Source organism: Acartia tonsa, chromosome 5 (genome assembly GCF_053477335.1).
Source record: "Acartia tonsa isolate MP-2025a chromosome 5, ASM5347733v1, whole genome shotgun sequence".
In the NCBI taxonomy this organism is placed as follows: domain Eukaryota; kingdom Metazoa; phylum Arthropoda; class Copepoda; order Calanoida; family Acartiidae; genus Acartia; species Acartia tonsa.
The window spans coordinates 1,444,176-1,468,620 of NC_137264.1; the positions used below are offsets into that span (position 1 = coordinate 1,444,176).

General features: G+C 34.2%; 1 protein-coding gene across 2 annotated transcripts; it reads left to right on the plus strand.

The window, feature by feature from the left end:
- The first annotated feature begins 29 nt into the window (after positions 1–29).
- swm (Zinc finger protein swm) lies at positions 30–24,430 on the plus strand. Of its 2 annotated transcripts, none has more exons than XM_080159782.1 (24): positions 30–262; positions 905–1,015; positions 1,407–1,499; positions 2,144–2,273; positions 3,359–3,421; positions 4,032–4,134; positions 4,685–4,747; positions 4,938–5,057; positions 6,878–6,962; positions 7,212–7,423; positions 8,107–8,284; positions 8,947–9,057; positions 10,741–10,845; positions 11,448–11,507; positions 11,697–11,780; positions 12,929–13,062; positions 16,672–16,825; positions 17,391–17,529; positions 19,003–19,121; positions 19,913–20,012; positions 20,529–20,608; positions 21,486–21,560; positions 21,734–21,826; positions 23,994–24,430. In XM_080159782.1, exons 1-24 carry the CDS (start codon positions 149–151, stop codon positions 24,096–24,098), a joined length of 2,631 nt encoding a protein of 876 aa, XP_080015908.1. In that variant the 5' UTR covers positions 30–148; the 3' UTR covers positions 24,099–24,430. The 2 variants fall into 2 exon arrangements, with proteins under 2 accessions (XP_080015908.1, XP_080015909.1); XM_080159783.1 differs by having other exon boundaries at positions 4,032–4,128.
- Positions 24,431–24,445: the final 15 nt, after the last annotated feature.

Here is a 24,445-nt window from a genome sequence, read left to right on the forward strand (position 1 = left end):
TTTATGCCTATTACTCATCGGAAACGAAATGAAGAAAATAATTTTAATTATTGTTTTTATTTGCAGAGAAGTATTTAGACAGAACTTGTTTTTGTTTTGACTCTAATACACAACACATACAAACTTACTCGCATACAAGTAGAACAAGATGTTAATAGACAATCCCGAGCTGTTGCGTACTTGGCTGACGGATAATCTGCGGCCGTTGTGCGATGCTGATCCTGCTGCCTTGTCCAAATATGTCCTTGCTCTCATTAAAAAGGTTAGTTATAGAAACGATGATACTTGGTTGCTAACTATCAAAAGATGTTAGTTGGGATTCCTCTGACGAATCGACAACTAAGAAAATGTATGCACTTGGGAAATAAGATGTAATTTGGTTATATAAATAATATCTTTGTAATATCAATCTGGCTTGCAGGTTTCTTTTCAATTACTTGTAATGTCCGTCTGTTATGCTTTTCTTGATGTTTTATTCATATTATACTAATGTATAAAAGCTAATTTGAAAAGAGAATATTTTGACACGCTTCATATTATTATTAATCCTTTAAATGGTGTAAATTAATTTTTATTTTTTAACTAAAAATAAAAATAGGGGGGGGGTGCAATTGGTTATCAAATTCGACTCTTTAAGTGCCCCCTAGAGGCCTCTAGGGGGCGTAGCCGATAGTTTGAAATAGAGGGGGTAAAATTAATCCTGTGTAGAATATACACACCCCTGTAATTTTTGTTTGTTTCATAGTCTCTCTACATAGTGATGATGTCAATTCAACATAGATTTAGGATGACGTTAAACTTTATCACCTAGAAGTTAAAATTTTGTACGCTAAAAGATCAATCTTAGTTATTTTGATTGGCATGTTTTAAATGGGAAGCTTAAAATGTTTTATATCTTGTTTAGGACAAGCCCGAGTCAGAGCTCCGACAAACGATGGTACAACAAATGGATGTTTTCCTTCAAAACGAAACTGTTCCTTTCATTGATAAACTATTCAAGACTGTGAAATCTAAGGCAAGTATTTAATCAGTTAAAATCCATACATTTCATAAATGCTATACATATGTCATCACATCATATCGAAATTTTTTGCTGTTTTATTAGGATGGGTAGGTACATTGGTTAGTAAATTAAACTGGTTCCTTAAGCATTTTAATTAAGTTACAGGAATTATTCGGCGGTTTAAAACTCTGGTTACCTTTCTTGAATTTTTAAATCAACTGAAAGAGAAATTTTGTGTATTAAAATTGGGAATGCCCTTTTTATGCAATTTTGGCATGAAGTTCGATTGTTTAGAGATTATTTTAAGAGATATTTTGTAATACCTATTAACTTTACTTATTGACATTATTCTTTATTTTATTTGATACATAAACTTTGATTTAATAAGCCTAAAATGATTCAGGAGTATGAAAACTTGGGTAAAGATGACTCAACTCCTGTAGCAGATGAAAATAGCCGGGCTGAAACTGAAGTTACAGAGAAAGTGGAATCGAAGGTAGGAATAGAATTTCTCGTATTCATTCGAATCCGGTGGATAGGAACCGGTTCTCATCCATACGAAAAAACTATGTCTAGCATCGTATTATATCCAGCTTTCTACGAATATATGTGTACAATCATAAGATTAAACCAGTTTTTTTAGACGGTGCCGAAGGCACCTCGGGGCTAAAAAAACTAGTTTTAATCTTATAATTGTTCATTCTATATCCGCGGAAAGCTGTTTATGATACGATGCGAGAAATAACTATTCTATCATGGCTTTGCAACTATTATTCGTTGGATTTAATCCGGTTCTGAGTCATACTGTAGAATCATGTTATGATCTTATCGTATCTTGACAATCTTTTACCTATGATAAAATAAAAATCATATTAAAACCAGTAGGTATTGTTGGTCTGGTTCTTTGGTGCCAAGCTTGGCCAACGAAACTTAAAATAGTCTTTCCATTTTACTATCCGTTCAATCAAACCTAAATAAATCTTAATTTTACTATCTCGGGAAAACATGTGCGATAGACAACTTTTCAATTACACTTTCTGAAACCGTAACAATTGACTGTTAAAACATACCTACCTAGTATGAGAAATTATGAAAATTTTTATTTTTTACGAGATTTAAAAAAAAAATATTAATTATCAGGAGAAGAATGGTCACGCGCCTGATGATGACGAGGAGAAGGAGAATTCTGGAGAGCAACGGCGCAGCAAGGAGAAGAGCCACGACTCTGGCAAGGGGAGGAAGGAGTCCAGATCACCAGCTAGAGTTGTCAAGGAAAGATTAACTTAAGAAATATTCATTTATTTATTCTCCGTAATAAATCTTTTAAACAATGATAACTATTGGATGACCGTGTAAACATTCAGAAATTAGGTTTGGGATAGGGTTGGGCCGGATATCCGGTCTGGCCAGTTATCCGGCCGTATATCCGGTCATTTTTAATATCCGGCCGGATACCGGATATTAAAACTATCAGGTTACATGATATCCGGCTGATTTTTGACGCCGGGTATCCGGTTTTCCTTCCGGATATCCGGTAATTTGCCGGATATCGAACGTTTTCCAGATATCCGGCCAAAACCGGATATCCTGGTTTAGAAATCAGCCGGATATCCGGTATATGGCCAAAAAAAGTATCCGGCCCAACCCTAGTTTGGGACAATAACATGATTTTTTATCTTTGGTTGCTGTTCAACTTCTGGAAGAAAGAATGTTTGTACTTAATTAAAATACTGCAAACTCCATGGTTTTAATTTAAAGATTTAAGATTTTAACATGGTTACAATTCATATTTATGACAATGGAAGATTCTTATATGTTTTTTTCACACACAGCTTTGTTCCTATTATTTGAAATAGTGATGGGAATCCGGATCCGGAATCCGCCCAATTTTCGGCCAATTTTGGAATCCGAATCCGGATCCGGAATCCGTTTTTTATAGCGGATTCCGGATTCTAAATTGGTAGGCTAAAATTACCGTCTTTTTTCTACATAACAAATTTTAATAATTACTAATGTGATGTAAATGTTTTAGTTATGCTGGAAGTCAACACTTTAAACAAATCAAGGCTTCAACCAAGTAACATAGTGATAAATTAACGAAAAAAGCTATCCCTCTGTGACGGACGGCCTTTTAAAATACTGCTAGAATCCGGAATCCGAATCCGGAATCCGCAAAAAATAAGAATCCGGAATCCGCAAGAATCCGTCACTTTTTTTGACGGATTCCTTCAGAATCCGGAATCCGAATCCGGCCCAAAAATTCGACGGATTCCCATCCCTAATTTGAAAGCAACATGAATCTACCTTCTTCAAAAATATGAAGAAAGGACGTAAGTTAATTGTTATTTGACAAATAGGAAGTAGAGGGAGGAGATGTGGATGAAAGAAGGAAAAGTAGAGGAGCTTCACCGCCACCAGGTTTGTTCATTAAGATTTCTCAAACGGCCATGTCTAGTTGCATGAAGTGCATTTAACACGTTTGATTTCAAGCATAAGTTGCAATAATACCATCTAACATAAGTATATTTTGTGAAAAAATATGATTTTCAGGTCTTGATATTTTATAACTACCTTGTAGAAAAAATTTAAATGTCGTTTAAATTATTGAACAGAAAAAAATATGCAGTTTATTAAATTCAAGTTCATATGCACTTTGTGCAACCATCCCTCTCTAACTATTATGTTAAGTAGTGTGCTTTTTTGTCTAATTAAGAATTCGATAACTCTAATCCGATCAAGCTGTATAGTTACACCTTAGGTTAGCTTCACATGTTTAAGATGGCCGGCTTTATGCTTTAATTTAGCCCCTAGTTTTAAATAGTTAATAGTTACTGAAGAAATCTTGTTAAAAGATCCCCTTAGACCTTGTGTTTTGTATATTTATAAATCTTACAGATAGTAGGTATTTGGAAGCTCACTGGAGACACTAATCAAAATCCAAGTTTTGATTCTTTTAAATACAGTAGTTTATTATTTTTTTTTATTTCAGGCAACAAAATTTTAAATATTATTATATTAATCTTTTTAGGCGGAAGAAGGGTACGAGCTCCACGCTCACCACCACGTAGGTACCGTGAATATTCCCCGACTGCCAGGCACGACAGAAGACCCCCACCCCGCCGAAGGTCCAGGTATTCGAATAACTTATCGTCCCTCCATTTTAAGTTCAAATAACAATGTTGCTTATCTTGCTGAAACATTATATTAATAACTAGCGGCTACGCCCCTAGAGGCCTCTAGTGGCACTCTAAATGTTTTTGTTTCTTAAAGTCTCTACGATAACTTTTTATGTTACGGATACCTCTTTATGTTACGATGAAGTCTCCCAGATATTTAAAAAATTTCAATTTTTTTGTCATTTCTTCCCCAAAATAGTTATAAACCTTCCTAGGACCTATGAGAATTTACCCTGTTAAGGAGAACCCGATCGGTTCAGCGGTTAGCGAGATCTTTCGGTACAGACACACAGACAAACAAACATCCTGTTACTTTAGTATAAGGATGTAAAGGGGAAATTTGCAATTTGCATTAGTTCAAATTCTATTAACTGAAAATATTAACAATCTTTTCAACGTAGATTTCTTGTTTAATAAATTAAACTGCTGATTTTTGGCTGGTCTTGCTAAAAAAATTGAATAGGTAGCTATAAATTTTTTTTTACATATTCCTTATCTTGTTTAGGTCAAGATCTCCAATTAGACGCAACCGCAGTCGTACTCCACCTCATATACGTCACAGACCCAGGTAGTTATTCTAAATCGCAGCCGTGCCCAGCAGCCTCTGAAAATGTAACGTAAACAAGTAAATAATTTATATTATTTTATCAAATTCAATAATAAACAAAAATTGATATATTAATTTTTAAGGTAGGAGCCAGAGCCGCATCAAAATCATTGATAAAAGAAATAGTTTCTGAGATTTATTTTCTATTTAGATCTATGGAAAGATACCGCCCCGAAGCTAGGGTGTCACCTCCCCCACGTCGTGCCTCGTCCAGGGATTCAACACCCACCAGGGACGAGGGAGGTTACAACCCCACTATCAAGAGAATTAGGTAAGGAAGGGTTTTTAATGCTACCATCTCGTAATCAGTGATTAAATGGCACTTAGATTTCGAATTTCGATCTGAAATTTTTCAGGAGTAATCCTTGGTAGGTCTATTTTCCCTTAATCAAACAAAAAGTTGGAAAAGTAACGGCTGGCGGCTCAGCCGTTTAGCCATTTTTTGCCCATTTTCAGGGCAAATTCATCATTAATTACGTAGAAATCAACTTTTTAAAACATATTTTTGGTTTAATTCGTGTTAAATGATAGCAATAACCATTTAGTACCAACAGCTACCGGCTAGAACCGTTTAAAAAGGTTTTTGAGCGACAATAAAGTATTATGTGGAGAAAGGTTTCGTGACTAATTTACTCTTAAAGGAAGCCTGCAAGAAATACCACGCTTTAACTGCTGAAAGACTGCCACAAGTAGATCAAATACCCCAAATTTGAAGCCTTCAGCTTCTATAACAAAAAAGTTCTAGGCATTTTAAAATGACATTTTATGTACAATGAAAATTTTGAAAGAATTGCAATGCTCAAGTTGAAAACTTTGAAATTAAACTACGTGGCCTAGAAACAAAATCATAAGCTTATTTTTGTCATAAATTTAGGTTTCCAGTAACTAATTATATTTTTACAATAAAAATACCCATTTTTATAGTCAAAATCATTAAAAAAAATTAAGTTTTACTTGCGTTGTACCGAATGTACTGTAGCCAATCAGAAGGCTGAATCAGCTTAACAACCAATCACAGCTAAGCTTGTATTAGTTTACCCCTTCGTTTCCGCTATGATTTTCGTTTAAAAATGCAATTTATATCGAATTTTTTTCATAGATTTTGACTATGAAATGTGGTGTTTTTATTTTATAAATGTAATCAGTTACAGGCAATCTAAGATTCTGATAAAGATAAGGTTATAATTTTATGTCAAGGCGACGTAATTTAATATTGTTTTTTTCTTTTATGAGCATTGGAAATCTTTCAAAAATTCCATTGTACATAAAATGCTATTTTGAAATGCCTAGAACTTTTTTGTTATTGAAGCTGAAGGCTTTAAATTTGGGGTATTTGGTCTTCTTGTGGCAGTCTTTCAGCAGTTAAAGCGTGTTATTTCTTGCAGGCGTCCTTTAAGATAGCTAAAAAAATGACAAAACGGCTAAGCCGCCAGCCGTTACTTTTCCAACTTTTTGTTCAAGTTAGGGAAAATAGACCTACTAAGGATTATTCATGAAAAATTTCAGATCGAAATTCGAATTCTAAATGCCATTTAATCATTGATTACGAGATGGTTGCATTAACCCCCCCCCCCCCCTATTTTTCTGTCTATGGAAAATATTAAATATTAAGTTGGCAATTATTATTTTAATATTAAGGGGGATTTGATTTTAAGTTCAAGAAATAATGGGAATATATATTCATGACGGGCCATGTTAAAAATGCTTTTATGTTCAATGTTCATTTACATAAAGAAAGCTTTAAATTATATCAGGGGTGTATATTCTGCACCAGATTAATTTTTTCCCATGCTGCAAATTTTAAAAAATATTCCGCAAGCTATGAAGGAAGAAAATTGAAAGAATTTCAGAACTCTTTATTCTATTTATATTATCCCCCCTCCCACACATTATTTTAGTTCTTATTCTGTTCATTTTTCCCCCAAACAACATATTTTTTTTATTCCCCCCCCCCCCCCGGCCCCATTAGCAGGGTCAATTTTGCAAAATATACACCACTGATTTTTATTTACTTTAATGCTATGATTACTATGAAACTAGATGCTATGATTACTATGAAACTGGTAGATTGCTAATTTTGTAATGGCCTAGGTGTCGAGATTATGATGAGAAAGGATTCTGTTTGAAGGGAGACCTATGTAAATATGATCATGGTAACGATGCCGTTGTTTTAGAGGTAATTTGTTTAAATTATTTGTTAAAAGTCTTAAAATCTATAAAATAAATTAATAAGGAAAATTGTTATTCATTAATTGTAAGTTTATAAAAAAGTCAATATAAATACATGTAGTAAAAATTTATTTTATTAACGTAACAATCCAATGTCATTTTTTCAGTCATTTATTCATTTTTATGTCGTAAAATTCTTAAATGATATTTTACAAGACCCCAAATATGGAAATATGAACTTTGAAATATATTTTAGGACAGTACCAAAGCCCTTGGGGGTTACATTCCTCCCGCCGCCGGTCATCCGCCAATTGTAGAACCCTACGTTCCAATGACTATCGGCGGTATACCGTTCCCGCCACCAGTTATGACGGTTCCCCCGCCAATTTATGGCGGTACCACCACTGTTACCGGTGGTTTGAAGCGAGGTCACGACGGCAATGTTCAAGGTGAACCTCCATATAAAAGGTAATACTATTTAGGATACTAGCGGCTTCGCCCTTAGCCTCTAGGGGCTTTGCCCCAAGAGGTGATAAAAAAAAAATATGGCGAAAATCGTAAAGGACCATAGAAATCTCATAAAAAAAAAAAAAAAAAAAGGAAATTTTTGGTTTTTTGAGGGGGTTGGGGGTGTCCCAACCCCCAAGAAAATAGCTTAAAACCACCACAGGACCAATAGGTAGATACCCTGAAGAGTAGAATCCGATCGGTTCAGTGGTTACCGAGATCTTAAGGGACAGACGGACAGACAGACATCGTTCTACTTTGTATTATAGATTTGACTTACACCTCTCTTTCATTTAACTTTTTTTTGTCTGTCACATTTATTGGTTAATCTTAGTAATTTTTCATCAGATTTTAATTTTAGTTTTAACAGACGTAGATTCTGTAAAAAAAATTTTTTGTTAAAAAAATCCTCTAAAATCACAAATCTACAAAAATTCGATTAAATCCTATGTTTATAAATCCTATATTTATGTGATTTTGGAGAATTTTTCACAAAAATAATTTTGCTCACCAGCGATGCAGCGAGCCAATTTTTTTTGAGAATCCACCACAGTATTAGAGTCTTCATTTTAATCTATGAATGAAAATTGACAAATGGTTTTTAAATACTTAGTGATCATGAAAGTTAATAATGTTTTATCTAGATTTGACCAGAGTCGACTGGGACTGCGTGGCGGCCGCGGTCGTGGAGGACGGGGCGGCGGTCGTGGCGGTGCGACTGGTGGCATCATGTTGGCAGTCAGAAACATTCCAGCTGAGCACAATAACATCACAATGTTGAATGCACATTTTGCCAGGTTTGGCAATCTTCAAAATATTCAGGTAAGATTCTTTAGCAATAGCGCTGCTACCTTACAACAATTGTATATTTATTCGTCCGCCTGTTATTTTTAGACAACCACTACGTTGAATAAAAATGTTGTACAATCTATAATACAAAGTAGAACGATGTCTGTCTGTCTGTCTTTCTGTCCGTCCGTCCCTTAAGATCTCGGTAACCACTGAACCGATCGGATTCTACTCTTCAGGGAATATACCTTCTGGTCCTGTGGTGGTTTTAGGCCATTTTCTTGATAAATAAAACTTATATTAGTATAATGTACTTGCACTCCTTGGTGGTGCCCAACAACCCGCGACCGTGGCTCAACACGTAGCGCATCCGCTCGTCGTCGGGGTGGTAATAGGTTCTATTAACAAGGGTGTATATTTTCAAATTTGACCCAGCTGAGGGGATGAGATAAAAATATGTGGTTGGGGGGGAAAAAATGTAAAAATTAAGAGGACTAAAAGCATTTTTTTCTATTTTTTCCCCCTCTTTAATGATTTTCCATTTTATCCCCTTCCTTGCTAGAAAAACCCTAGGAGGGAAAAAAAATAAAAAAAATTTGTAGCCGGGGAAAAAAATAAATCTTGTGCAGAATATACACCCCTGGGTTCTAATTTCATACAAAGGTAAGGTAACTATAATCGTTCTTTGTTTTTAGATAAATTTTGAGGGCGATCCTTGTAGTGCTTTGTTGACCTTCTCCACAACTCAAGAGGCCGAGAATGCCTTTAACAGCGCAGAGGCTGTTCTTAATAACCGGTTTATCAAGGTAAATTGGAAGCTCTGATAGTACATTGTACCGTGGTATTAGACTCGCTCTATCCATTTTATTTTAAAACCTCGTTTTCTGTAACAGTTTGGCTAAATGTAGAATTGGTATTCAGGTTAAGAGGGGGGGGGGGGGGGGAGTTTTGACACATTTGCGTAAACCGTGAGTATAGGCTTTATCTTTGGACTGAGATGATAGGTTATTAGGGATAAAATCATTCTTATATCATGAATTTTCCCAAGTATTAAGATTTTTTGGATAGGCCTCCAAGTTCAGGAGCTGCAGGCCTCCAGGTCCTCGTGTACAGGTAAAAGTTAAAAATAAATTTTTTTTTGAAGAGGTAGAGGTCAACTTATAAAACAAAATATGCATATTTTTGAATGTTATTCACATATTTGAAGAAATAATGCATATTTTGTTTCATACGTTGACTTCTAACTCTTAAAAAAAATTTTTTTTTTAATTTTTACCTGTACAGAGAGGACCTGGAGGCCTGCAGCTCCTGAACTTGGAGGCCTATCCAAAAAATCTTAAAACTTCGTGAAATTCATCATATAAGAATAATTTTATCATTAATAACCTATCCTCTCAGTCCAAAGATAAAGCCTATACACCAGGTTTACGCAAATGTGTCAAAACTCCCCCCCCCCCCTTATTAAGAGTAGCAATTCTATAAGGAAGCCTTATTTTAAACGCTTACAATAACATATGAGCATTTATTTTTTTCAAATGCCTTTTTCTAAAACTGTGCTTGCTCTATAATTGAATGTTTGTTAGCCAATTGCATTTTCTTAGTATTTGAATTTTTATTTTGGAGTTGTATTCCATGTTACTTAGTTAATTAACTCGTTGGGGCATGATTCTTTATGATTTGTAGATCTCATCTTGAGAACCCCAGAGTATCAACGCCAACTATAAAATAGACTTTGATTGCACGACCCTTGTCTTGAAGTCCTAAATTTGCATTGTAATAAGTTTCGCCTGTGTATGAGCCAATGCAACCCTCTCTCATGCTTACTAATAGTCTCACGTGTCTGACATAGAGCCTTTAGATTCCATTCATTATTAAGTCTCTAGTTTGCTGCGGTGTGGTCCAGACTCGAGTCCGACACCTCCCTGACACAGCACTAAAAGTCCACGAAATCAATAGTTTTAAAAGCGAAGCTTTTCTATAATTAGGGTCCGTCTGTCCGTCCGTAACGGATAGGTTTTTTCGTTAATTTAGGCATGTTAGAATTGTCCTATCGATTTCAGACTTGGCATGGTGATTCCTTTAGTAGTTAGGTACGATTTAGAAAGCGTAGCAACTCTATAATCATCACCTAAATGTCCGTACGTCCATTTTAAACATGTCTATTTTTTTACTTTTTAACAACAAATTTTCATGTGATCTAATAATCCGATTTATCTGAATTTTGGTATATTAATTCCTGGGACAACAAAGTATAATGTTATAAGCGAAGCAACTCTATAATTAGGTCCTAAAAATGTAAGTATGTCCATAAACATTATTCTGTATCAAGCAGTTTTTCAACAAATTTACTTACAATTTTGCATCGACTCTTATACATTTATATTCTGATTATTCAGTTCTGACACTATACAAGTTTTAATGTCAGTTTGTCCTACCGTTTCAGTGCTTCGCTTTTTTGGGTGTTGTCATCCTTGTTTATTTATTTCTAGGTGTTCCGACACACAGATAAATCTGTGAAAGACAGACTAGGAAACAATGTGAACCAACAGGGAGATAATATTACTAAAACTATCAGTAATGAAGATAACGAGAAGGTAACAATATTTTTCTTTCTTCTATTTGTACCTAGATATTTTTAATATTTTAGAAATCAAGTTCAAGTCGTTTTGTGGTTCTGTCAGTCCTCTAAATTTTTTTTATAATGCATAAGTTTAAATATCAATTATCTTGTTAAAATGCATAAGTTTTAATGTCACTAATCTTGTTAGAATAGATTTTAATGTCATGAAGGCCTGCTCAAGCTTAACGTAGCAATTATTTATTGATTCATTCTTCAGAATTGGTTTGGGGTTCTGGGTGTATCAGAGCTATATTTTTTTACTGATTCTGATTTTGGCCTTGGGTTTTAGATATTAATGGGTTCAGAATATAACTTATCCTTATAATAAAGTAACAGGTGTATTTGTCTGTTAGCCTGTCTGTTGGTTTGTACCGAAGGATCTCGCTAACCGCTGAACCGTTTGGGTGCTTCTTAACAGTGTAGCTTCTCATAGGTCCTAGGAAGGTTTAGAACTATTTTGGGGGAGGTTACCACCTCCAAGAGAAATCACAAGTCACGTGCCACTAGAAGCCGCTAGGGGCGTAACCGCTAGTATATCATAAACTGATTATTTGCTCAAGTGAAACTTCTGTTTAGGCTAAGGAACAGAAACAAATTGAGTTGTTGGCTATACAGAAGAATCAAGAAATGCTTCAGGTAATAATAAATAAGTAGTGTGAGATAGATAAAAGAAGTTATGCCTTGGAATTATTGATTGATAATCAGATAATTGCAATCCAAATTACAAAGAACAATCTTATTGCTTACTAAATAAGGAAATTTAAATCTAAATTATAAAGAACAATGGTGTTTGATTTAAGATTTAATAGAATATTTTACATTAAGACAAAAGCGGCCTTGATCAAGCAGTCGGAAGAAAAGAGGAAAGAGGCAATTAAGCAGCAAGAAGCCTTGCGCAAATCCAAACAGGTATTCATTTTTGTTACAGATGTAGAATATTTGGACACCCCGCCCCCCCCCCCCTTTACCGTATTTTGAAATAAATAGAAAATAGCAGAGTGTTGGAGACGTTTAATTTTGATGCGGCTCCGGCTCCTACCTTAAAATTAATTTTATTAATTTTTGTTCATTATTGAATTTGATAAAATAAAATAAATAATATAAAATATTTTGCTTTTATTTGATTAAAGCTATATTAAAGTAGAAGGATGTGTGTATTGGTTAAGTAACAATAGTTTTTCAGTTTATTATATGGAAATAGACCGTTGCCAAATTACAATATTACTTTAAGAAATCATATTTAGCTTATCTGGAGCCGGAGCCGTTTTTAACGAAAAATACGGCTACGGCTCCACCAAAAATGTTGCTGCTCCCGGCTCCGAAACGCTGGAAAATAGTGATTGTTTGTGTTTTTCCCTATGTCTAACCATGCAGTTCCCATACCTGCATTAACCTGACATCAAGATAAAAATTTTCTCTTTAACCCCCCCCCCCCCCATCCATCCGTTCAATTAACACTTTAAAACTAGGGTATATGTGCTCGACAAGGCACTTCAAGGGAAAGTGAAGATACTTGGAATATGTGATAAATCTTGCCCCCCCCCCCACCTTAATGTAGCATCTATTGCATCTTGTATAGGATTATGCTCAGAGATGGAAAAAAACCAGGTTTAAAAAAAAACCAGTTTGTTTTTTTTGGTTTTTTTAAAAATAAAAACCAGGTTTTTTGTTTTTTTTAATAATATCCAAATTATAGGCCTGCCCCCCCCTCTTTTTTCACCCCCTCCCCCTTTTTCTCACCCCCTCCCCCTTTTTCTCACCCCCGAAACGGGGGGGGGGGGGGTGCCCAAAATGACCTGAACAAGAGCAGCCCAAAAGCGCCAGCCTGATTTGACAACCCTGACTGTATTATTTACGTTATGAAAAGATTTAACTGGAAAGATAGGCCTTTGTATAAATATTAAAAAAAACCATTTAAACCATCCTGCCTTGTTTTTTTTTTTGGTTTTTTAAAGCTTTTTTTTTTTGGTTAAAACTTGATTTAAACCACGTGGTTTTTTTTATGCCCTCTCTGATTATGCTTATTGACAAAGTCTAATTATCTCTAAAATTTTTAGGATCTATTAGAGGGGCTTATTGAAGAGCAGAAGGGACTGATAGCACGTCTAGAGAAGGGAAAGAACACATTGAAACCAGTGGAAAGAAAAACAATCATGACCCTATTTGATGAACTTTCAAAGTCCATTGAAAAGTAAGTTTTGTAACTCTATCTTATCCATCTATTAAAATTACTTTCCAGTCCTAAATTAGATTTTTTCTAAACCCCGAACCACTTCATTATGCAATCTACATTTTCCTGGATATTTTGTCTACGGTAGTCCATAAGTGTACAGCTTTACAGTACATTGTTTCTATTTGTTAAAGCAACACGTATGATAAAAGAAAAAAATTCTTTTTAAAGTAAAATGCTTATATTTCAATCAAAATCTATATTTTTTTTATTTTTTACCGATCCACGTCATTATGCAAATCAAAAGAAAATCAATGAGAAAACGTTTGTTTTGCACTTTTCTCCAATTTTAAAAAATGATTCTGATAAAATAGCAATATTTTAAGGGATTTATGCATTAATTAGAATGAAAAACAGTTTAAGGTGGATTTTAATGATTTTTCTAAATAAGAAATAATTGAAAAAAAGAAATTCTATCCTTATCACTTTAGAGGACAGCTGCTGACCCCCAGTCTTATGGATGAAGCTAAATACATGTTAAAGATAAAAATTACTCTGAAAAGTATACGAAAATGTTTTTTGATGTGTTAAAAAAATCTGTTTTAAAATCTTGATTTTGAGAATGATGGCCTTTAAGATGCTCTTACTGGTGGTGAAGGTGAGCTAAATGTTATCTAAGTACATTACCATTACAACAACTTGTCTATTAACCTATGTACCATTTTTTGTAGTCATAGCAGCCTCCAGTGGAGCCTATCGACATGAAAAATAACCATTATCTAAAAACTATATTATTTACTTTATGAATTTTAGTAATTAAAATTGCAACTTTTTTCTTTTTTAATATTGCTTGGCTGGAGGCTGCTATGACTACAAAAATTGGACCATAGTTCCATATATAAGTTTTCTTCAAGGGCATGCACTTTGATAACATTTAGCTCACCATCACCACCAGTAAGAGCATCTTAAAGGCCATCATCCTCAAAATCAAGATTTTAAAATGGATTTTTTTAACACATCAATAAACATTTTTGTATACTTTTCAGGCAAATTTATATTTTTTACATGTATTTAGCTTCATCCATAAGACTGGGGGTCGGCAGCTGTCCTCTAAAGTGATAGGGATAGAATTTCTTTTTTTCAATTATTTCTTATTTAGAAAAATCAATAAAATCTACCTTAAATTTTTTTTCATTATAATTAATGCATAAATCCCTTAAAAAATTGTTATTTTATCAGAATTATTTTTTAAAAGTTGAGAAAAGGGCAAAACAAACGTTTTCTCATTGATTTTCTTTTGATTTGCATAATGAAGTGGATCGGTAAAAAATACAAAAATATAGATTTTGATTGAAATATAAGCATTTTACTTTAAACAGAATCTTTTTAGTAGCGAAGCTACTCTATAATTCACTTTGTCCGTCCGTCAGTCAGTCCGTCAGTCCGTCAGTCCGTAACGCTATGGGGGAAATGGGATTTACTCAGCTCCTATAAAAGATAGAATGCTAAAATTTTTTGACAACATTCCCACCATTAAGGAGCACAATTAACTATAAAACATCATTGGCGGTTGGACCGATTTTTAGCAGGTTTTAGGCTATTTTTATATTTTTCACATTTTTCTCCATATCTCCAGTGTTTGTGGTCCGATTTTAAAAATTTTTTCAGTTACATATATCAAAATCTAATTTCCCGTCGTTTAAAGAAACAACCATGAAGGCCAGACTGCCTTTTTAGCAGGTTTTAGGCTATTTTTATATTTTTCACATTTTTCTCCATATCTTCAGTGTTTATGATCCAATTTTCAAAATTTTTTCAGTTATAGATATCAAAATTAAATTTCCCGTCTTTTAAAGAAAACAACCATGATAGCCGGACTGCCTTTTTAGCAGGTTTTAGGCTGTTTTTTTTATATTTTTAACATTTTTCTCCATATCTTCAGTGTTTATATTCCGATTTTCAAATTTTTTTCAGTTATAGATATCAAAATTAAATTTCCTGTCTTTTAAAGAAAATAACCATGACGGCCAGACTGCCTTTTTGGCAGGGTTTAGGCTATTTTTGATATATTTAACACTTTTCCATATCTTCAGTATATATGGTCCGATTTTCCCAATTTTTTAAGTTAAGGATTTAAAAATTAATTTTTTTGGCGTTTTAAGTAAACAACCATGGCGGCCAGACTGCCTTTTATCAGGTTTTTGGCTATTTTTATATGTTTTATATATTTCCCCATATCTTTGTCTATTTTGATCCAATTTTCAAACTTTTATGGGATATCAGTATCAAAATAGTTTTTCCCATTGTTATGAGCATCTTTAATATAATTTACTTTGACCATCGTCATCATACAAAATAAAACAAGGTTTCATGTTTATTTTTTCCAATAAATCTATTCTTGATTTTAGTAAAAACCTTTTAAATCTACCTATACGTATTCCCATTTACGATTTTTTGTACTTCGCTACTTATGGATGTTGTCATCCTTGTTCTTTTATCATACGTGTTGCTATAACAAATAGAAACAATGTACTGTAAAGCTGTACACTTATGGTCTACCGTAGACAAAATATCCAGGAAAATGTATATTGCATAATGAAGTGGTTCGGGGTTTATAATGAAAACGATTTTTCTTTCTTAAGTACCTACCTAGTGGATATTTTTAGTAGCGAAGCTACTCTATAATTTGAAATGTCTGTCTGTCCGTATGTCCGTATGTCCGTCTTAGTTTGGGGGAAACGCGATTTTCTCGGCTCCTATAAAAGATAAAAGGCTGAAATTTTTTGACAACATTCCCATTAGCAAGGAGCACAATTAACTATAAAACATCAATGGCGATAGGACCGCTTTTAAGCAGGTTTTAGGCTATTTTTGTATTTTTCACATTTTTCTCCATATCTTTGGTGTTTATGGTCCGATTTCCAAAATTATTTCAGTTATAGAATCAAAATTAAATTTCCTGTCGTTTCTAGAAAACAACTATGACGGTCAGACTGTCTTTAAGCAGGTTTTAGGCTATTTTTGTATTTTTCACATTTTTCTACATACCTTTGGTGTTTATGGCCCAATTTCCAAAGTTTTTCAGTTATAGATACCAAAATTAAATTTCCTTTCGTTTCAAGAACACATCAATGACGGTCAGACTGCCTTTTTGCAGGTTTTTGGCTATTTTTCACATTTTTCTTCATATCTTTGGTGTTTATGGTCCGTTTTTTAAAATTTTTGTAGTTAAAAATATCAAAATTAAATTTCCCGTTGTTCTGAGCATCCAGTATGTAATTTACTTTGACCGTCAGTCTGTTAGTCATAGTACTGAAATATAAATAAATATTAAGAAATTAAAAACAAATGTTGAAAAGGTTTCGTGATTTTTTTCCTAATATACATGCTTTTGTCAACTAATATCTAAATTCTTATTTAATTGTTTATGCTTCGCTACTTATGGATGTTGTCATCCTTGTTAAAATTCTTATACGCCTTAAATGCTTTTGAAAAACAATGAATTCAATAACTTCGTCCTGTCCAAATAAGTTTTAAATCCGACGCAACAACAAAAAAATATTGTGGAATAGCACCAAATTAATTATCTGCCAACCGACCTTAAGAAAACTTAAAATCATTTATTTACAGGGCCAAGGAGGACATTAAGAATACGCTGAACGCGACCGGGCTTCGAACTCGCACCCAGCAGGAGATCAAGAAAGAGCTTTTAGACGCAGAGATGGAGCTGTTCAATAGCGAACAGAATCAGTCACATGATCAGACTAAGGAGCTCCAAGAAAAGGTATAAATAGATGGATTAGGATGTTATGAGTATTTTTATAGATACATCATAATTAAAGACCAAATTTGTAATTATGAATTGTTTTCATTTTCAATACGATACATAAATTAAATAGAATCTATTAATATTGCCATAGGATGTTATTAATAATCTATTTAGGCATTATTGTTTTAAAAAAACACCAGAGCTGGATCTTTAAATCATTTCAATGGTGCGCCAAATCGGGGTGCGCCGAATTTTAGCCAATCACATTTAGTAAAATGCTGTGCTCTCATTGGTGGAAAGTTGGCTTATCCCGATTTGGCGCACCATTAAAATAATTTTAAGATCCAGCTCAGTATGGCTTTGAAACTAATAAATTTCCGCTGGATAGGAACCGGTTGTGAGTCGTACTCAATATCATGTATATCGCATTGCATTATAGACTATTTCAGTAAATATAAACCCATTAAATTATTGGCTTGAGCCTTTGCCTCTTTGGGTCTAACAAAACTGGAATTGATCCGCAGGAAGCTGGCCAATTATAAGATTCGATAAATAGCTACTCGAATATCTTTAATTTAAGGTGAATCGTTTGCGCCTGGAGGCCGCCAAGACCGGACTGTTGCCCACCAGCCGACCTCCCAGAGGCAGGGGTGGGTACAGGGCACGTGGCTACAGAGGGGCCATGAGTCCCAGAGGTTACGGAGTCAGGGGTAGAGGAGGTAACACACTTTTATCTAGTGATGGCAATCCGTCGAATTTTTGGGCCGGATTCGGATTCTTATTTTTGGCGGATTCCGGATTCTAGCAATATTTTAAAAGGATTTTTAATTTTTTTTTAAAAATTAAGTGCCACATATGTCCTAAAAATCAATGTTCTTGGTGTTCTCTATAATTCACTTCCGAGAATCGAACCAGATTTTAAAAGATATTATATATAATGATGAAAATCTTTGCCTTCAAAGAGGAGGAGTTGAAAGAAATAACTCAAGATGCTAATTTTAGTCTACCAAATAAGAATCCGGAATCCGCAATTAAAAAACGGATTCCGGATTCTGATTCCAAAATTGGCCAAAAATTGGACGGATTTCGGATCCGGATTGCCAACCCTACTTTTATCACAAATATATAAATAGTTACTTTTCCGTTATTTAAATTAGATTCTTGTTTGGTCAAATTAACATTTATTGTTTTTAAAAATAAACTAGTAGACAGATAGATAGCAGTTAAATGATAGGGTTGTAAATGATCTTCCTTAACTTTTGAAAGCTATAATTGAGATTTTAAGATTATTTAGCTGTAAAAATGTTTTCCCTCCCTTAAAGATGACCAAAGAAAGTTTTTTAGAAATGAACAATGAACATAGAATATATGGATATTGCGAGAGATTCTTGCATACCCTATGAAAATGTTTCTAAAAGCTAATGCTCCTCCCCTCCCTTACCATCAAGGAACGAATTGGCCAATAACTAAGGACTATATCAGCAACCTAAATTGACGAGAAAGTTCCTGTCACAATAATGACCCATTCTATATCCATTGTTTTCAAGTTAGTTCAAGACCTTAATATGCCTTTAGATAAAGGAAATTAGTTTTATCTTTTCTTAAATTTATATGATCATTTAATATGCTTTCTGATAATTTCTTAGGTAGCAAAGGAACCTCTCAAATAAATCTAGCTAAGTGTGTGTGTGTGTATGTGTGTCTCCTCACATGTATATTGAGAACTATGCTGTATCTAGGTAGGGGACGTGGATTTACCCTCTCCCCTGGTGTGTGTGTGTATGTGTGTCTTGTCACATGTATATTGAGAACTATGCTGTATCTAGGTAGGGGACGTGGATTTACCCTCTCCCCTGGTGTGTGTGTGTGTGTGTATGTGTGTCTTGTCACATGTATATTGAGAACTATGCTCTATCTAGGTAGGGGACGTGGATTTACCCTCTCCCCTGGTGTGTGTGTGTATGTGTGTCTCCTCACATGTATATTGAGAACTATGCTGTATTTAGGTAGGGGACGTGGATTTACCCTCTCCCCTGGTGTGTGTGTGTGTGTGTATGTGTGTCTTGTCACATGTATATTGAGAACTATGCTGTATCTAGGTAGGGGACGTGGATTTACCCTCTCCCCTGGTGTGTGTGTGTGTGTGTGTGTGTGTCTCCTCACATGTATATTAAGAACTATGCTGTATCTAGGTAGGGGACGTGGATTTACCCTCTCCCCTGGCACCAACACCCTGGACAGAAGGCCAAGTAGAATTCTAGTCTCTGGTTATGAATTGGAAGAAAAGGATGAGCTTATTCAACATTTTGAGGTAGGAATAATCTTTCTCGTATTCATTCGAATCCGGTGGATAGGAACCGGTTCTCATCCATACGAAAAAAACCATGTCTTTCATCGTATTATATCCAGCTTTCTACGAATATAGAAATGTACAATCAATAGATTAAAACCAGTTTTTTTAGCCGGTGCCTTCGGCACCTCGGGGCTAAAAAAACTAGTTTTAATCTTACAATTGTACATTCTATATCCGCGGAAAGCCGTTTATAATACGATGCGAGAAATAACTATTATACTTCTTGCATATGTCTTCATATAAATATTATTATTGATGTCTTGACTACTTGATGTCTTACCCCAGGGGTGTATATTCTGCACAAGATCAGTTTTTTTTCCCTGCTGCAAAATTTTATTTTTATTTCCCCTCCTAGTTTTTTAAGCAAGGAAGGGGATAAAATGGAATAATATTTTTAAAACTCTTTATTCTATTCACATTATCCCCCCTCCTACATATTCTTAAAGTTTTTTTTATCTAAGAGAGAAAAATGAAAAAAAATGTTATTTGACCCCCCCCCCCTCTCCCATCCTCAGCTGGGTCAAATTTGCAAAATATACACCACTGTCATACCCTTAAGTCTTAACTTTGCTTGGGTGTTTTACTTATACCTGACATGTTTTCTAAACAACAGGGATTAGAGTTGGGTAAAATGTTTAATGTTATTACGAAAATTTTGGTATCTTTTCCCCCTCACGGCCCCAATCTCCTTATCCTTGTTAGATAAAAATATGAATTTTCTATACTATCTACCTACCTACCCTATCTAGAAATTTGGTGAGATCCTGGAGATAATGGAAGATGAAGCTACTCCATCGGTAATTCTCAAATACAAGACAAGAAAACTGGCGGAAATGGCCATGGCACAAGGTTACAATTTATTTATATTAGACTGTTAACTTAGTATTCTTTATTTACCATTATGTAATGCAGGGAGGGAGGGAGAGGAAATTGAACTGTAAATTACACTAATACCAAAAGTAGGGTTGGGCCGGATACTTTTTTGGCCGGATACCGGATATCCGGTATCCGGATAGTTTCAATATCCGGTATCCGGCCGGATATCTAACCAACGCTCGATAACCGGCAAATTACCGTATATCCGGCAGTACAAATCAGCCGGATATCCGGTATCCGGATAGTTTCAATATCCGGTAACCGGCTGGATATCGGAAAATGGCCTGATATCCGGCAGGATATCCGGCCAAACCGGATATCCGGCCAAACCCTAACCATAAGATATTTAACTAATTTATCTTATTCCTTAGCTCAAAAAACTTAAGATACGTTTATTGAATTTCGATTGGTTGGTTCCAAACCAAAATTTGTTTATTATTGTGGATTTACCTGTCAATATATCCACGTATATGATAAATCCATTTTTAGGAAAGAATTATAATGACCGAGTGCTACAGTTGTCCTGGTATAATCAGGGTACTCCAGAAAAGGATCAGATTCAAGAACAGGTATACCATTATTTTTTGACTAATTTGGTTCAAGGGATTTCAAATATGAAGATAACGTCCAATGGAAGCTATGCTTTTATCAAAATAAGCTCTCTAAAAACTATACCTTCATAATTTTCCATTCCATTTTTGCATTCTTCCTACAAAGGTGAATACTTTTATAACGATAATAGACCGACTTACCAACGGGTAAAATTAAAAAGTAGCTTTGCTTACATCTTAATTATGTCCTTCAAAATTGTTGAAGCACTTTTTCTTGTAACGTTTGTACATTACATTTAAAGGCACTTTAACACAAATTACCTTGTTGAAATCTGAAAATCACAACCATGTATTTTTCTAATAAATTGAAAATTGCTTGCTAAATACTTAAGCAGGGGTGTATATTCTGCACAAGATTTATTTTTTTTCCCCTGCTACAAAATTTTTTATTCCCCCCCCCCCCCCTAGTTTTTTCTCACCAAGTAGGGGGGAAAATGCAAAAATATTTAAAGAACTCTATATTTTATTTATTTTATCCCTCCTACCACACATTTTTTTAGTTTTTTTTTACCAAAGAGGGGGGAGGGGAAATGGAAAAAATGTTTTTAGTTTTCTTAATTTTTACATTTTTTTCCCCTCCAACCACGTGACTTATTTTTTATTCCCCTCCCCCCCCCCTCCCCCCCTGAGCAGGGGATCCCATGTAGAATATATATACACCCCTGTACTTAAGGCCAGGCTAGGTTATATAATTTGGGTACTGCCCCCCCCCCCCTCAGGGTTATGAAAATACTACCCCAGTAATTTTCAATTAATTTCTAAAGGGGGGGGGGGGGGAGAAACTATTATCAAGCACCCACCACCAAGAATAAAACTATTTTTATCTGTGATTTAGTACGAGGTAGAAGAGGAGGTGGTAGAGGACGATTACACTCCCCCACAGCATGATTATCTGCCTCCAGGACTTCAGGTACAAATATTGATTTCATTAAACCAGGGAAAAAACGTGAAAGAAGGGAAGGAAAATTTGACCATTATCACAAAATTTTCTGAATAAATACCACTTAAGGAGGGGTCCTGGGGGGAAGGAATTTGGTAAATAAACTCAATAATCATTATTAAAACAGCACCTATTATTTTTAGGAGCATGAGGACAGCCTAGGTAGCCCTGGTGGAGAGGGTGCAGGTGGGGCCTCTCTTCTGGATGAAGAATTGGATAATGAAGAAGGACTTGAGGTATTACTATCTATCCTTTGTATCTAACTATCTATCCTTTGTGTCCAACTATCTATCCTTTGTATCTTACTATCTATCCTTTGTATCTGACTATCTATCCTTTGTATCTTACTATCTATCCTTTGTAACTAACTATCTATCCTTTGTAACTAACTATCTATCCTTTGTATCTAACTATCTATCCTTTGTATCTGACTATCTATCCTTTGTATCTTACTATCTATCCTTTGTAACTAACTATCTATCCTTTGTAACTAACTATCTATCCTTTGTAACTAACTATCTATCCTTTGTATCTTACTATCTATCCTTTGTAACTAACTATCTATCCTTTGTAACTAACTATCTATCCTTTGTAACTAACTATCTATCCTTTGTAACTAACTATCTATCCTTTGTAACTAACTATCTATCCTTTGTATCTGACTATCAATCCTTTGTATCTGACTATCTATCCTTTGTATCTAACTATCTATCCTTTGTATCTTACTATCTATCCTTTGTATCTAACTATCTATCCTTTGTAACTAACTATCTATCCTTTGTAACTAACTATCTATCCTTTGTATCTAACTATCTATCCTTTGTATCTAACTATCTATCCTTTGTATCTGACTATCTATCCTTTGTATCTTACTATCTATCCTTTGTAACTAACTATCTATCCTTTGTAACTAACTATCTATCCTTTGTAACTAACTATCTATCCTTTGTAACTAACTATCTATCCTTTGTATCTTACTATCTATCCTTTGTAACTACCTATCTATCCTTTGTAACTAACTATCTATCCTTTGTAACTAACTATCTATCCTTTGTAACTAACTATCTATCCTTTGTAACTAACTATCTATCCTTTGTATCTGACTATCTATCCTTTGTATCTGACTATCAATCCTTTGTATCTGACTATCTATCCTTTGTATCTGACTATCAATCCTTTGTATCTTACTATCTATCCTTTGTATCTAACTATCTATCCTTTGTAACTAACTATCTATCCTTTGTATCTAACTATCTATCCTTTGTATCTAACTATCTATCCTTTGTATCTAACTATCTATCCTTTGTATCTAACTATCTATCCTTTGTATCTAGCTATCTATCCTTTGTATCTAGCTATCTATCCTTTGTATCTAGCTATCTATCCTTTGTATCTAGCTATCTATCCTTTGTATCTAGCTATCTATCCTTTGTATCTAGCTATCTATCCTTTGTATCTAGCTATCTATCCTTTGTAACTAGCTATCTATCCTTTGTATCTAGCTATCTATCCTTTGTATCTTACTATCTATCCTTTGTATCTAACTATCTATCCTTTGTAACTAACTATCTATCCTTTGTATCTTACTATCTATCCTTTGTAACTACCTATCTATCCTTTGTAACTAACTATCTATCCTTTGTAACTAACTATCTATCCTTTGTAACTAACTATCTATCCTTTGTAACTAACTATCTATCCTTTGTATCTGACTATCTATCCTTTGTATCTGACTATCAATCCTTTGTATCTGACTATCTATCCTTTGTATCTGACTATCAATCCTTTGTATCTTACTATCTATCCTTTGTATCTTACTATCTATCCTTTGTATCTAACTATCTATCCTTTGTAACTAACTATCTATCCTTTGTATCTAACTATCCATCCTTTGTATCTAACTATCTATCCTTTGTAACTAACTATCTATCCTTTGTAACTAACTATCTATCCTTTGTATCTGACTATCTATCCTTTGTATCTGACTATCAATCCTTTGTATCTGACTATCTATCCTTTGTATCTGACTATCAATCCTTTGTATCTTACTATCTATCCTTTGTATCTAACTGTCTATCCTTTGTATCTAACTGTCTATCCTTTGTATCTAACTGTCTATCCTTTGTATCTAACTATCTATCCTTTGTAACTAACTATCTATCCTTTGTATCTAACCATCTATCCTTTGTATCTAACTATCTATCCTTTGTAACTAAACTATCTATCCTTTGTAACTTACTATCTATCCTTTGTAACTAACTATCTATCCTTAGTAACTAACTATCTATCCTTTGTATCTAACTATCTATCCTTTGTATCTAACTATCTATCCTTTGTATCTAACTATCTATCCTTTGTATCTAACTATCTATCCTTTGTATCTAACTATCTGTATGTATGAAGGATGAGGACGAGGAAGTGAACCATGATCTTCTTGATGACGAAGATGAAGAGGAGCAGGATGATGACAAGGGCTGGAAGCGCCGCAGCAACCAAGACGAAGATTAGAATGTCGTCATCTACACTACTGTTTCCCGACAGCGTTCTTATTTTCCCGCGCAAAAATTGTCAATAAATTGGCGCGAAATATGATCATCTCACATGAGTGTTGTAACTTGTTACATTTTTTGTTTAATGCTATTTTTTTATGCAAATTGTTTGTATGTATAATGTATATCATGATTTATTATAACATAAAGCACATATAAATCGTCAAATTAAAAAAAAAGAAAATAAAAAAGAATATATATTATGTATATAAAAGATGTGATTTTTATAATAAAAAAAGAATAAAAACACAAAAAGAAATGAAAATTGTTGTTATCTATAAAAATTTCAGAGTTGATTTAAAACTA

What these genes read in the sequence shown, in the direction of transcription:
- swm (XM_080159782.1), top strand. Translation starts at nt 149, where the DNA reads ATGTTAATAGACAATCCCGAGCTGTTGCGTACTTGGCTGACGGATAAT. An exon ending in CAGAGAAAGTGGAATCGAAG is followed by an intron (nt 1,500 to 2,143) that starts GTAGGAATAGAA and finishes ATTAATTATCAG; the next exon opens with GAGAAGAATGGTCACGCGCC. An exon ending in ATCTGCCTCCAGGACTTCAG is followed by an intron (nt 21,561 to 21,733) that starts GTACAAATATTG and finishes TATTATTTTTAG; the next exon opens with GAGCATGAGGACAGCCTAGG.